Source organism: Lynx canadensis, chromosome A2 (genome assembly GCF_007474595.2).
Source record: "Lynx canadensis isolate LIC74 chromosome A2, mLynCan4.pri.v2, whole genome shotgun sequence".
Taxonomy (NCBI): domain Eukaryota; kingdom Metazoa; phylum Chordata; class Mammalia; order Carnivora; family Felidae; genus Lynx; species Lynx canadensis.
In genome coordinates, this window is record NC_044304.2 from 3380975 (window position 1) to 3393258 (window position 12284).

The 12284-nt window shown below is 60.6% G+C and overlaps 1 protein-coding gene and 1 long non-coding RNA gene across 2 annotated transcripts in view; one reads left to right on the plus strand and one right to left on the minus strand.

The window, feature by feature from the left end:
* The first annotated feature begins 407 nt into the window (after positions 1-407).
* Positions 408-12284, plus strand: part of UHRF1 (ubiquitin like with PHD and ring finger domains 1) — a 34198-nt gene continuing 22321 nt past the window's right edge. The window contains 10 exon segments of the mRNA XM_030293032.1: positions 408-673; positions 1982-2062; positions 2065-2144; positions 10423-10467; positions 10469-10537; positions 10539-10598; positions 10600-10638; positions 10640-10690; positions 11440-11475; positions 11477-11601. Coding sequence (XP_030148892.1) covers positions 1996-2062; positions 2065-2144; positions 10423-10467; positions 10469-10537; positions 10539-10598; positions 10600-10638; positions 10640-10690; positions 11440-11475; positions 11477-11601 — 572 coding nt within the window. The 5' untranslated portion in view covers positions 408-673; positions 1982-1995.
* On the minus strand, positions 2370-4333 carry LOC115499275. Its single transcript, XR_003964097.2, has 2 exons — positions 4034-4333; positions 2370-3554 (listed from the first exon to the last, which is right to left on the minus strand). It is a non-coding gene; the product is annotated as an uncharacterized LOC115499275 (long non-coding RNA).

Here is a 12284-nt window from a genome sequence, read left to right on the forward strand (position 1 = left end):
CAAGCCCTGCGGGTGGGGAGCTCCAGCAGGCCCTGACGCCAGGAAATAGAGCTTGGGGCCGATCAGGCTGGCCATCGGGGTGCAGGCGGTCTCCAGAGGGGCCCCGACATCCCACTGCGGTTGTTTAAACATGATTCCGGCCTTCCTTGCCCTACTGTCAGTGAGTGCCCGTGCCCGGGGAGACGGGCTGTGGGAAAGGAATTAAAAGGTCAGGGGGTCTTTACCCGGGGTCCCTCCCTAGGGCTCCTGAGGGACGCACGTAGTTAAGGGGGGCCCAGCTCCCGCCACCGGGCGGGTTTGCACACTGGGCGCGCCCAGCAGAGCGCGCAGGGCTGGGCGGGGCCGTGGGCCGGCTGGGCGGAGTGGGGCTGGATCGGGAGGTGGGCGCCCCCCACCCCCTTTCTCGCTTACCGCCACTGCAGCGGCCAATCACCAGGCAGGCGCCCGCCCCTGGCGCGGCCTCCCGCGGCACCCGCAAACTCCCAAACGCCGAGTTTTCGCGGGAAAAAAAAAATCAGAGCAGCTGGCAGCGCGGCGGGCAGTGGTGGCCGTCCAGGGCGCTCCGGGTTACGGGCAGGTCGGCGCGGGGTCCGGGGCCACACACGCGTCTCCATCGCCATCCCCAGCCGGGCCAGGCGCGCAAGCAGGAGAGCGGATCGGGGCGGCCGGAGAGGTGAGCCTCCGGGCCGATCGGGGTGCCAGCCCGGGCCGGGGGCGGTGGGGGGAAGGGCTCGGTGCACGGGCGCGGAGACTTTGGGAAACTTTCCCGAGCGGGCCGGGGACGTGCAGGCCAGCACGGGCGCACGCGTGCCCCGCGGCGTGGCTGCTGTGCAACGCCGTCTCGGGCTCTGCCCCCGCCCCGCCGGCCCTCGGGAGTCGTCCTTGGCAGCCCGGGCGCTGCCCGGGGCGAGGGGAACGTCCCCAGAGCCCCGCGGGGTCGCGCCCGCTGGGTGGGGGAGGGCCTGGGAGCCGCAGGGGAGGATGTCAGGCTCCGCGCCTGCGAGCGGGGCGCCCCGCGATTCAATTGTCGCGCCCGAGCCGATTCGCGCGCCCTTAGTTCCCCCGGGCGCGCCTGGGCCAATGGGGAGTGAGCGGGGCGGTGGCAGCCGGGCGCGGCGGAGCCCAATGAGCGAGGCGGCTCAAGTGAAGGGGGGCGGGACTTGGCGCGCGGGGCCCCTCGGCCGGTCCCGGCGGTGGGGGTGGGCGTGGGCTAGTTGGCGTGGCCCGAGCGGACGGGCGGGAGAATAAGAGAGGCTCAGAGTCCGTGGGTCGGAGTGCGGGAGCGCGGAGACTGCCCGCGGGGCCGCGGGTGGGGCCGAGGTGAGTCCGCCGGCGCGCGCGGGGGCGGCCGGGACGGGGCGGCCGGTTGCCATGGCCACCGCGGGGCCGGCCGCGTCGCGCGCACGCGCGCGGGGGGGGGGCGCGCGCCAGGGGTCGGGGGCTCGGGGGTTTGGGCGTGGGGGGGATCGTCCCCCTTGGGTCACACTTAGTTGAGTTACTGGACTTCTGAAGTTCCAACCCGCGCCGGACTTTGGGTTTTCCCCTTGCGTCAGTATTAATCAGAGAATGAATGAATGAATGAATGAATGAACGAACGAACGAAGAAATAAACGAACGAACCTGGCCCCTCACCGTTCGGCCGTGTCCTCCTTCCTGCTCCGGACATGATTGTCTTCCCTGTGTGAAAGGCGGAGTGGGTTGGAGTGAGTGGTCCGAGACGCCGATTGCCTTCCCCTAATTTACTCTCCCTCCTCGCCTCTCCGCCCTTGCTGGTCATTAATGCATTAATTCCTTCACTTCCTCTGCCGGGCCCCGGTCAGCCGTGGCCGGCTAGTTCGGGGACTCACGCGCCGGGAGGGCGTTCGAGGAGTTTCCTAGTGTCCTCAGGGTGGACAAAGGCCAAGGTGACCTGAGAGTGGCACGGTCTGGTGGTGGCAGCAGCAACGGAACTGACCTAGGGGTCCCGCTCTCTCCCCCTCAGCACCAGCAGACGCCATGTGGATCCAGGTTCGCACCATGGACGGCAAGGTGGCCCACACTGTGGACTCGCTGTCCAGGCTGACCAGGTGGAGGAGCTGAGGAGGAAGATCCAGGGGCTGTTCCACGTGGAGCCAGGCTGCAGAGCTTTTCTACAGGGCAAGCAGGTAAACCCGCCCCGCCGGCTGCCGCCCGCCCAGCACCTTTGTTCTTGCACTGGTCCAGGGCATTACATATACTCTCCCCGCCCCTCGTCCGGTCCGCTTCACGTCTCCACAGAAACCTCAGATGCCTGAGCCAGGAACAAAGGCTCCACTCGCAGATCGACATACCGGGCAGGAAGCTGGCACTCCAGTCCGTAGCGTTGGGGCTGTTTAACTCTGCCTGCCCGGTTTTTTTGAAGCTCCCCTCCCAATGATTTCTAGAGAAAGAAGTTGGAGGTGGCCAATGGAGGACGGATGAATTTCGAGGAAGAGCCTCGAATCGCTTACTCAGGCACTGGGATGGAAGGGAGCAGGTTTTTCTTTGAAACACGCGCTGCTGGCCACGGCTGTACCTATTTAGAGTTTTGACCCCACAGAATCTGTTTTCTGGAAATTTGGATCCGCTTGTTCAGGAGTCCGGAGATGGCGCTTGCTCGCCAGGAATTTCCGCCAGCCCTGGGCCCGCTGTGCAGAGCGAGCGGGACGCTGTGCTTTCCACGGGTCTGCGGGCCCCGCTTTTCCGTCTCCTTTCTTCTCGCTCTCTCCCTGGGCCCCTGGCGGCGTTTAAAATGGCCACCCTTGCTTTCCCAGCTGCCCACACTTGGGACGCTTTCTCCAGGGGCAGCAGGGGGGTTTCCGTTTTTGTCGCTATCTGCTGGGGAGATGGCACGTCCTGTGAGTGGGATTTCCCTGGGCGTGGGATAAGATAGCACGACGCCAAGCGCCAGTCCATCTGCAGGGGCCATCCCAGAGTTGGGTGCGCGGTAGGGACAGCGGTGTAGCGACTGTACCGGATTAAAAGTCTTCAGTTGGGGTGCGCGTGCCTGACTTTGTTGTTGCATTTGAAGTGGGTACTGCCGCCATCTGGTGTCTCGATGAGAAATCAACACTGCGCCTGGCCCGCCAGGATTTTTGGGGGCTGGGAGGATCCAGCGTGCTTAACACGAAATGAGACCCGATGATTAATTTCTTGGGCTTGTGGTGCCCTTGGGAGACCTTTCACCTCCTTCCTGCGACAGGCAGGATGACTTCAATGTCTTAAGAATCTGAGTTAGCCCGCCCTGCCTGGGGAGGGGAAGCCGGTCCCGCGAACTGGGGGCTTTGACTGCTCGGTCGCCTGCGACTTCGAGAAAAAGGCAGGGTTGTGAGTAACCTCTGCCGAGGTGCTGTCTTCCGCCTCCAACAACGGCTCATTTGTGTGGCATCCAGGCTGACTTCTGTCAGCCACTCAGCCTCTTCGTGGAGCGGAGTTTCTGAGAACCTCCGAAACAGGCCACAGCGTAATTCAGAGGTGGGCTGGATCCCGTCCTCTCAAGTTTGAATAGCTGTGAGCTTCTCCCAGGTGGCGCATGTTACAGTTGTCACATTTCAAGCCTGCAGAAAAGTCACAAGAGCCATGAACACCTAAGCACCCACCCCTGGGCCTTCCCACGGACGCCTCTCTGCATTTGCGTCTCCATATTCGCGTCATTGCAGTTTGCTCTGCCCTCCTCTCTGTCCACCAAGCCACTGTATGTTTTGGAACTCGTTTCAAGCTAAGCTGCAGACGCTAGTTCACGCTCTCTCTAAATAGTTGAGCACGCCTGTCATTAGAGTTCAAAATCAGTTTGTGTGGTTGTGTGTGTGTGTGTGTTTTTTTAAGGTGGCATTTGTATACAGTGAGATAGACGCACCAAAAGCAGACGGACCCTTTGCAGTTTTGACAAATGTCTACGCCCACGTAATCAAACCCCCATCACCCTTCGTTCGTAATGTGATATCTGATCCACACAGAAGTCCTTACAACTCCTGTGTAAGTTATAAAGCGGGACGCTAACACGAACACCTGCGGGCGTTAGACACGTATGTTGTACCTTTAATTTTCAGGATGTCAGCGATGAGAGACGGGCCCCACTCGGCAGCTTTGTGAGGGAATGTGTCGTCACTTCTGGCTTCCGGATAAGGAAGCCGAGCCTGGAGCGTGATGCAACTTCCCCAAGGATGCAGGGCGAGGCCCTGGCCTGGCTGCCGGGAGGTGTGGACAGCGACGGGGCGGGGGGGAGGACGGGGACAAAGGCCTATATAGCAGCACCTCAGTGAGTCAAGTCTGCAAACAGACCAAGCTAACAGGTGATAGAAAGCCGCGCAGTTTCCAGTGGGGGCAAGAGTGCTGTTTTCACAGAATGTTCTAGAGTCTTTGTAATCCTTCCTCGCACCCCCCCCCCCAAAAGAAACGTGTAGTAGTCCAAGGGCTGCAGTGAGGTTGATTGAGCCGATAAAGCAGAACCTAGCTGAGTCTTTCTCCAGGATATGGGAGGGTTTCGTGGCCGGGTTGTTTAGGCTGAATAGGTTGCGGTTATGTCGCTTGATTGGCGGAAATGCAGAAGGCGGAATGGGGGCAGGGACTCGGGCGGGCAGGCCCAGCCTGGGCAAGGGCGAGAGGCATCTGGCGCCCTTTTTTTTTTTTTTTTGGCTGGCCCATGAAAATGACAATGGCTGTCCTTTGTGGTGACTTGAGCTCAGGTGCAGTGCTGTGCCCTTCACATAATCTCCCCACGTTCCCTGCCCAAGGAAGTGGCGTCGTGCGCCTGGTGAGAAAGCAGGGCGGTCATGGCCAGGTCCGGCCGGTTATCGGTAAAGGTGCAATGAATCCGTGGGCTTGGGTTTCTCCCCCTCGGCTTGCTGACGCCAGGGCGGGGGGGGCGGCTCGTTCCCTGCATTTGCCGCCACTTGGGAAGTACTGATTTAGTAGATAATTTACTTTAGGAAAAGCTAAATCGGCCTCGCGGGCCTCAAAAGCTGTGCTAAGGACAGTCTGAAGGATCAGTCTGAATGGCGCCCTGAGAACGGCCTTGCGAGGGTCATTCGTGTCCTCGCACCCCACCAGCTCAAATTGGCTCTTCCTGAACGCTGTCCCCGATTTCCTGAAGGGCAGAGTCGCTGTCCCCGATTTCCTGAAGGGCAGAGTCAGAGTCGGGCAGCAGAGTCCTGCCCTTCAGGCTGTTCGAGGCAGGGTCACCCCCCCCCCCCAGCTCCCAGCTGGAGGGCATTCCCGCTGAGCCAGGTCAGCAAACCCCTTATGTAAATATTTGTCTCTGTGAGGACTGCTCACCCCTGCTCTTGGAGATAGTATGCAAATGAGTGGGCGTGTCTCAGGAGGAGCCCAAAAACTTTATTTACAAAAACAGGTGCGGGCTAGACTGTCACACCGGCTGTAGCCTGCCAGTTACACCCCTCCCCGCCTCCATTCGGGGTCCAGGGTTTCTGTCAGGAACAGCATTGCCGCGGAATGTACTAGAACAGGTCCCCTAGGACACCGTGTTGCAGAGAGGTTTTCCCGGGGAGGGTGCGCAAACCGTGTGGTCTCAGGAGTCCCTTGGACCCTGTTGAAGACCCCACGGAGCTACTGGTGATGAGGAGGGTCGTGCGTGGCCTTGAGGTGCTCATCTGCTGTCCTTGCTCTCCCCGCTGAACCGGGGAGCCCTGTCCCTCTGCCGCATCTGGGCTCCGGCTTCACGTGTTTTCTTCTCTCCCATCTCTGTCCGTGTGTCCTGTCTGCATGTCGGGTTGCTGCAGAGCCTGGAGGCCAAGCAGGGCAGGTGAGGTCCAGGGCTGCGCCCCCGGGAAGGGCCGCAGAGCAGTTAGTTTCCTGCTTCCTCTCCCTCCCAGCTCACCCACGGGCCCTGTCAGTGCTCCCTTCCCTCCTCCAGCTGTGGGTCCAGCGTGGGTCCCTCCCTCTTGGTATGAGGCTCAAGGCCCACGGTAAGCCCCTTCTGGTGTCTGTCGCCCCCCCCTCGCTGAAATGGCTGCTCCGAGCAGACTGAAGAACCACATCTTGTCAAGCCCTGGGGCGTGTATTTTCTGGCCTCTCGCGCCTCTGGGCAGCACCCTGCACCCTGAAAAGTAGCCCTTGAGATTGTCGCGAGGGGGCAGAGAGTGGGCAGCAGTGGTAGGCGTGGCAAGTTTTTAATCCCGGTTTCCAACGGGAACCGGTGTGTTTAGATGTCAAATCGTGTACGTGTTTATTTCGCCCTTGCACGGCATGCGTGGCCGAAAATTCCAAATGTCCAGGAGGCATACTTGGATTAAAAAGAAAGACAGTGGCGCCTGGGTGGCTTGGCTGGGCGTCCGAGTCTTGTTGGCTTAGGTCCTGCTCTCACGGTTGTGGGATCGAGCCCCAAGTTAGGCTCTATGCTGTCAGTGTGGAGCCTGCTTGAGATTCTCTCTCTCTCCCTCAGCCTCTTTGTCCTGCTTGCTTTTGCTCTCTGTCCCTGTAAAAAGAGAGAGAGAGACAGACAGACAGACATAAATACTGTGGGTAGTTTTGCCTAGACCTGAATTGTCACTTATGGAGTTATCGGCCCCAAACCACGTATACATGTTCTAGAATAGGCAGTTCGAGGGATTTTTCAGTGCAGAGTTTGGTTCTACGAGATGTTAACTTCGAGTTTAATTTTAACGTTAGGACTGCTACCATGAGGTGCAGATCACCTGTCGTTCGGCTTTTGTACTTTTTTCGTGCCATTAGCCTCCGCTGGAACTTTAGGATCCCCCTTTTTTTAAGATTTTATTTTTAAGTAATCTCTATATCCAGCGTGGGGCTCAAACTCACAACCCTGAGATCAAGAGTCGCACGCTCCACCCACTGAGCTGGCCAGAGGCTCTGGAATTTTAGGATCTTGAAAACGAATCCAAACGTGGAATGTTCTAGCACTTGATGCCGAACACGTTGGCATGAGGCAGGCCTGGGCCCAGCCTCTCTGCCCCATGGTTCCTGAACAGAACGTTTGTGCACAGCTTTGGGCAGGCAAGGTGGAGGAGAGGGGCACACAACGCATACCTCCTCTTACAGCAGATACTTGCGCAAGCTTCCTGGGGACTGCGGGGGCCCTGCTGGAAGGTTCCAGAAGTGGCCTCAGGAAGCAGCCAGGCCAGCTTGTGAATTATGCGCTATGCCACCTCCCGCCCGCAGCCCGAATACCCCTTTGCCTGTCCTATTTGTGCCTCTGTCTGTGTCCTTGCTCCTGCACGGTCAGGGCTTCCTGACCCCTTGTGGACCCTAGGGGCCCGGTTGTGCTCTCCCTGGTTCCAGCTCTCTCCCACCGGCTCTCCCTTGTCCGGAGCCCAGCATGAGGCTTGATCTCATGGCTGTGAGGACATGACCTGGATCTTAGGTTCTCTGCACCATTAAAAGGAAGGTTCAGAGATTTCTAGTACACCCTGCCTCCCACGTACACCCCCCCCCCCCCAGCTGTCGGCATCCCCGCTAGTGTGGCATGTCTGTTACATTCAATGCATGGGTGACATCAGGGTTCTTTCCTGGCGTGCGTTCTGCGGTTTGGACATGTGTGGCGATACGTACCCGCCACTGTGGATCAGAGGGGCCTCGCTGCCCTGAAACTGAACTTGGTGCCACACCTGCTCAGTCCCTCCCCCGCCCCTGCTGTCTCTGTGGCTTTGCCTTTTCCACAATGTCCCAGAGCTAGAATCATACAGTACCCGCCTTTCTTGGACTCCTTTTCTCCCTTAAAAAAAAAAACAATATAAATGACAGCTTTTTTGAGATGTGACTCACATACCACACCGTTCACCCCCTAAAGTGCACAGTCTAGAGCTTTTCACTATATTCACAGCGTGGTGCATCCGTCACCACAGTCAAGGTTAGAACGTTCCATCGCCCCAGACAGAAGCCCCGTCCTTGGGGTGCCTGGGTGGCTCCGTCGGTTAGGCATTCGACTTCCGCTCAGGTCATGATCTCACGGTTTGTGGGTTCGAGCCCCGCGTCGGGCTCTGTGCTGATAGTTCAGAGCCTGGAGCCTGCTTCGGATTCTGTCTCCCTCTCTCTGCCCCTCTCCCCCTCATTCTCGTTCTTTCTCTCAAAAATAAAAAACCTCCAAAAAAAAAACAAAAAAAAAACGAAGCCCCATCCCTACTAGCTGTCGCTCCCTCCCCCCTCCCCTGGCACACCAGGAGTACCCCTTCCTGTCCCTGGAGGAGCCTGTTCTGGACTCACACCCCGTGTGGACTCTCGTCTCTGGTTCCCTCTCTGAGCATCAGGTGTTCAGGGTCTGTCCGCGGGGCAGCGGGTGTGTGGGCGCTTCGCTCCTGCTCATGCGAGTGACGTGCTCGTGCGCGGCAGACGCGTTGTGTGTATCCGCCGCCCCCCCCCCCCCCAGGTGATGGACGCTGGGTTGTTTCCGCCCTTAGGCTGCTGTGAGCCTGGCTGCTGTGCATATGGGTGTTGCAGGTTTTGACCAGTCTGGTCTCTTCCTTCCCATCTGTGTCCCCTCTACCCATTGTCCTGTGCTGGCCCTGTGATGGAGGGCCGGCATCATGTCTCCCCGACCCTGGCCTTCCCGGTGGCACGTGGGCAGGGCTGGGCACATCGGAGGCTGCACCCTCGTGCCAAGGGTGAACAGGTGGGGGGAGGGGGGAGCGGGGTCGCGGAATTCCTGTGGACGTAGGCAAGCCGTTAATGTGTTTCAGGTGCATCCTCCCGGGGGAGCGGGGGTGGATCATTCATCAGATTCTCCGGCCTGTGACGGTAAAGAAAAGACTAGCAAGCCAGTGCAGCAGAGGCTTGGTGTGAGACATCGCCGCCACTGGCCTTGGAACCACCACTCCGGCACATCGGGAAGGAAGGAAAGTTGATTCGTGTCTGCTGTCCTTTCTCTCCTCTTCTTCTTTAGGACACTGCCTCCGAACCAGCGAGTTCTGCCCTCAGGGGACGGTGGGCGGTGTCTAGGGACGTCTTCGTGGGTTGGCAGGAGCCTGCGGGGTCGGGACTGGCCGCTCCCCCGTGGTGCCCAGGAGGGTCCTGCTAGGGGAACAGTCCGGCCCCCATGTGTCCGCAGTACAGAAAACCTGCCTTGGGGCCTCGGGGATAGACCTAGATGCACCGATGGGTCCTTGCTGGGAGCTGGCGGAGCGCCCCGGGACAGTTTCTAGCAAAAGACAACCCCTTGGCCTTTTGAGCCACCGGATGCGGCTAAGAGTTAAAACTCCTTCACGCGCCCTTGCCGGGAACGCGCCCAGGGTGGCCCACGGGAGTTGGCTGGCAGGGAGGGTTTGCTAGCAGGGACTCCGGTGGGCAGAGGGGCCCGAGCGCGAGCCAGAGACTCCAAAGGGACCTGGTGACGTTGGGTGTGTGCATCGGTGCATCTAGGACGGGGTCTCCTCACGCACCGGTGGACACGGGGGCTGGGTCGCTCCTGTTGTGGGGGCCTCCCCGGCCCCGCCCGGTCATGCTGGGAGCACCCCGGTGTGACAACCGAAACGATCCCAGGTCTCGTCGACTGTCCCGGGGCCAGGATCACCCTTGAGCGAGACCCCCTGGTTAGGGGGTTCCATTCACCCCAGGAGTCTCTGCGGTTCTGTAACAACAGCCTGACCTTATGATGTCTGGGACCGCTGCACACATTTAAATACCACCCGCCGAGTGGAGGAGAGAGGGGGGTGACTCGCAGACACCGGGGCTCCACCCTGCTTTGGACCGTGTGACCCTGCGGGGAGTTGCTGCGCTGCCCAGTGTGGGCAGGGCACTGCGCTCCCATTTTTTCCCCTAAATCACTAGCGCGGAGTTTCTCTCTGCCTTCACACCATAGACATTTTGAGCCAGGGAACCTCACCCGGCGTTCCCTGGAGGGCAGAATTGCCCTCCGTTTAGAACCAGCGATAAAGGTAACGCGTTTTTATTGTGATAAATAGTTACGAAAGACAGACATATTAAGAAAACCTCCCTGGGCTCCTGGGGGCTCAGTCGGCTAACCGTCCGGCTCGTGATTTCAGCTCAGGTCGTGATCTCACGGTTCGTGAGTTCGAGCCCCGCTTCGGGCTCTGCGCTGATGGTCCAGAGCCTGCTGGGAGTCTCTCTCTCCTCTCTCTCTCTCTCTCTCTAGCTCATCTCTCTCTCTCTCTCCTCTCTCCCTGCCTCTCTGCGGCTCCCTCTCTCATAATAAATAAACGTTCAGAAAAAAAGAAAGAAAACCTCTCCTGACCTGGGAGGTTATGCTGTGTGTTCACAGAATGTTCGCCGTATGACACGGGGAATATCTCTGGAGGCGTAAGGGCCCGAGGGAAGGCGTGACGGCGTGCCACCCCCCGGGAGTCGTTAGGTCGTGTCGTCCAGTAATCTCAGCTAGGTCCTGGCCTCCGCGAGGGCAGGTGTGGTACCGTGCTCGTGGCGGAGTCCTGCTGGCACCGGGGTGAGGGCGAGGGCAGGTGTCTGGCCGGGCCGGTGACCTTGGCCTCCGTGTCTCTGCAGATGGAGGACGGCCACACTCTCTTCGACTATGACGTCCGCCTGAACGGACACCATCCAGCTCCTGGTCCGCCAAAGCCTGGTGCTCCCCCCCAGCAGCGGCAAGGAGAAGGACTCTGCAACTGTCAGATACCGATTCTGGCTGCTGCCTGGGCCAGAGCGAGTCGGACAAGTCCTCCAACAGCCGGCGAGGCGGCCTCGGAGGCGGACGGGAAGGCGGGCTTAGGCGGATGAAGACGCGTGGGACGAGACGGAGCTGGGTCTGTACAAGGTGTGTCTCGCGCAGAGGTTTGGGGCGAGTGTGCTCACCCGCCCCCCGCCCGGCCAGTCTCTCCGCCCCCCAGGCCGCCGGGCAGCCTGCCCCCCTGCCCCTCCGACCCCTCCGTCGTCCCTGGCTTCCCAGGTGCCCACCTGCGGTCACCAGGGGGGCGGGCAGGCCGCTCATTCCCTGGGCTGGGCCCCTGTCCTGCCGTGAAAGTCGCCAGGTGGGTGGGCTCCTGGAGCATCACTGTGGGAACAGAATATTCCAGCGTTCCCTTGGATCCTGCGTGGTGCGGTGTTGTGTCCGGGTCGTGCGGGGCTCTTCTGTGCCTTCCAGGGCCGCGAAGCCCTGAATTCACTGCCGCCCTTGAGGTCAGCCAGCGTCACATAAAGATCTGGTTCCCAGCTTATCTTGCAAGACGGGCGTTCCGGGCCCCCCCCGGGACTGCGAAGCAGAGGCGATTCTGCCCCCAGGGGACACTTGGCGACACCTGGGGACGGCTGTGGCTGTCCCCGCTCCGGGTGCCCCTGGCATCGACAGACGGGGGCCGGGGATGCTGCTCAGTCCCCGACAGCACCCGGGACACCCCCGCCCGGAGGGCGACCGGGCCCCAGCGTCGGCGGTGCCGCAGCCAAGGAATCCTGTGTGGGCACTCGGGTCTGATCCCGGTCCCGAAGTCCCGGGTGCCCGAGAGCCTGCGGCGTCTGTGGTCAGCGCTGCCGATCGGACCAGCGTCCTCGGTTTCTCGCCCCTGGCAGGTCAACGAGTACGTGGATGCTCGGGACACGAACATGGTGGGCGTGGTTCGAGGCGCAGGTTGTCAGGGTGACCAGGAAGGCTCCTTCCCAAGACGAGCCCTGCAGCTCTACCTCCAGCGTGACGCCCGAAGACGACATCATTTACCACGTCAAATATGACGAGTGAGTGGCACCGAGGGTGGCTGGGCCGGGGCGTCGGCTCCGTGTATGTGGGGACTGGAGGTTGGCACCACCCACGCCACGCAAACCACACAGGAGGCCACACCCTCGAGGAGCCACGTCTCGGGGACCCGCAGCCAGGCGGACCCCCTCCTCTCGGGTTCATCTAGTGGAAAGGTGCCCCGCCCACCCCGCTTCCTGTTTTATTCCGTTCGTGCCTTGTGTCGCCACTGCACGAACCGGCTCCCGGCTCTCTCGTCGGTCCCTCACTGGAGCGCCCAAGTACTTAGTGAGCGCTTACTGTGTGCGAGGCACGGGGAGTCCCCGTCTGTCACGGAGAGGACCTCGGATGTGCTCCTCGGGTGTTTGAGTGGCCGTCACGAGACCGCACAGGCTGGACGGCTACATGTCACAGTTCTGGAGGCTGCAGATCCCAGATCACGGGGCTGGCAGGGTCTTCCTGGCTTTGGATGGCCGCCTTCACACTGTGTCCTCAGGCGGCCGGTCGTTTGTGGGGCTCAAGAGAGAGCCTGGTGTCTCCTTCTCGAAGGACTCCGGTCCCGTCGGACTAGAGCCCCACCTTTATGGCCTCTCTTAACGCTGCTCCCCTCACTGGAGACCCCACCTCCACGTGCAGTCACATCAGGGCTTAGGGCTCCGACCCGGGGACTTTGGGGGACACGACT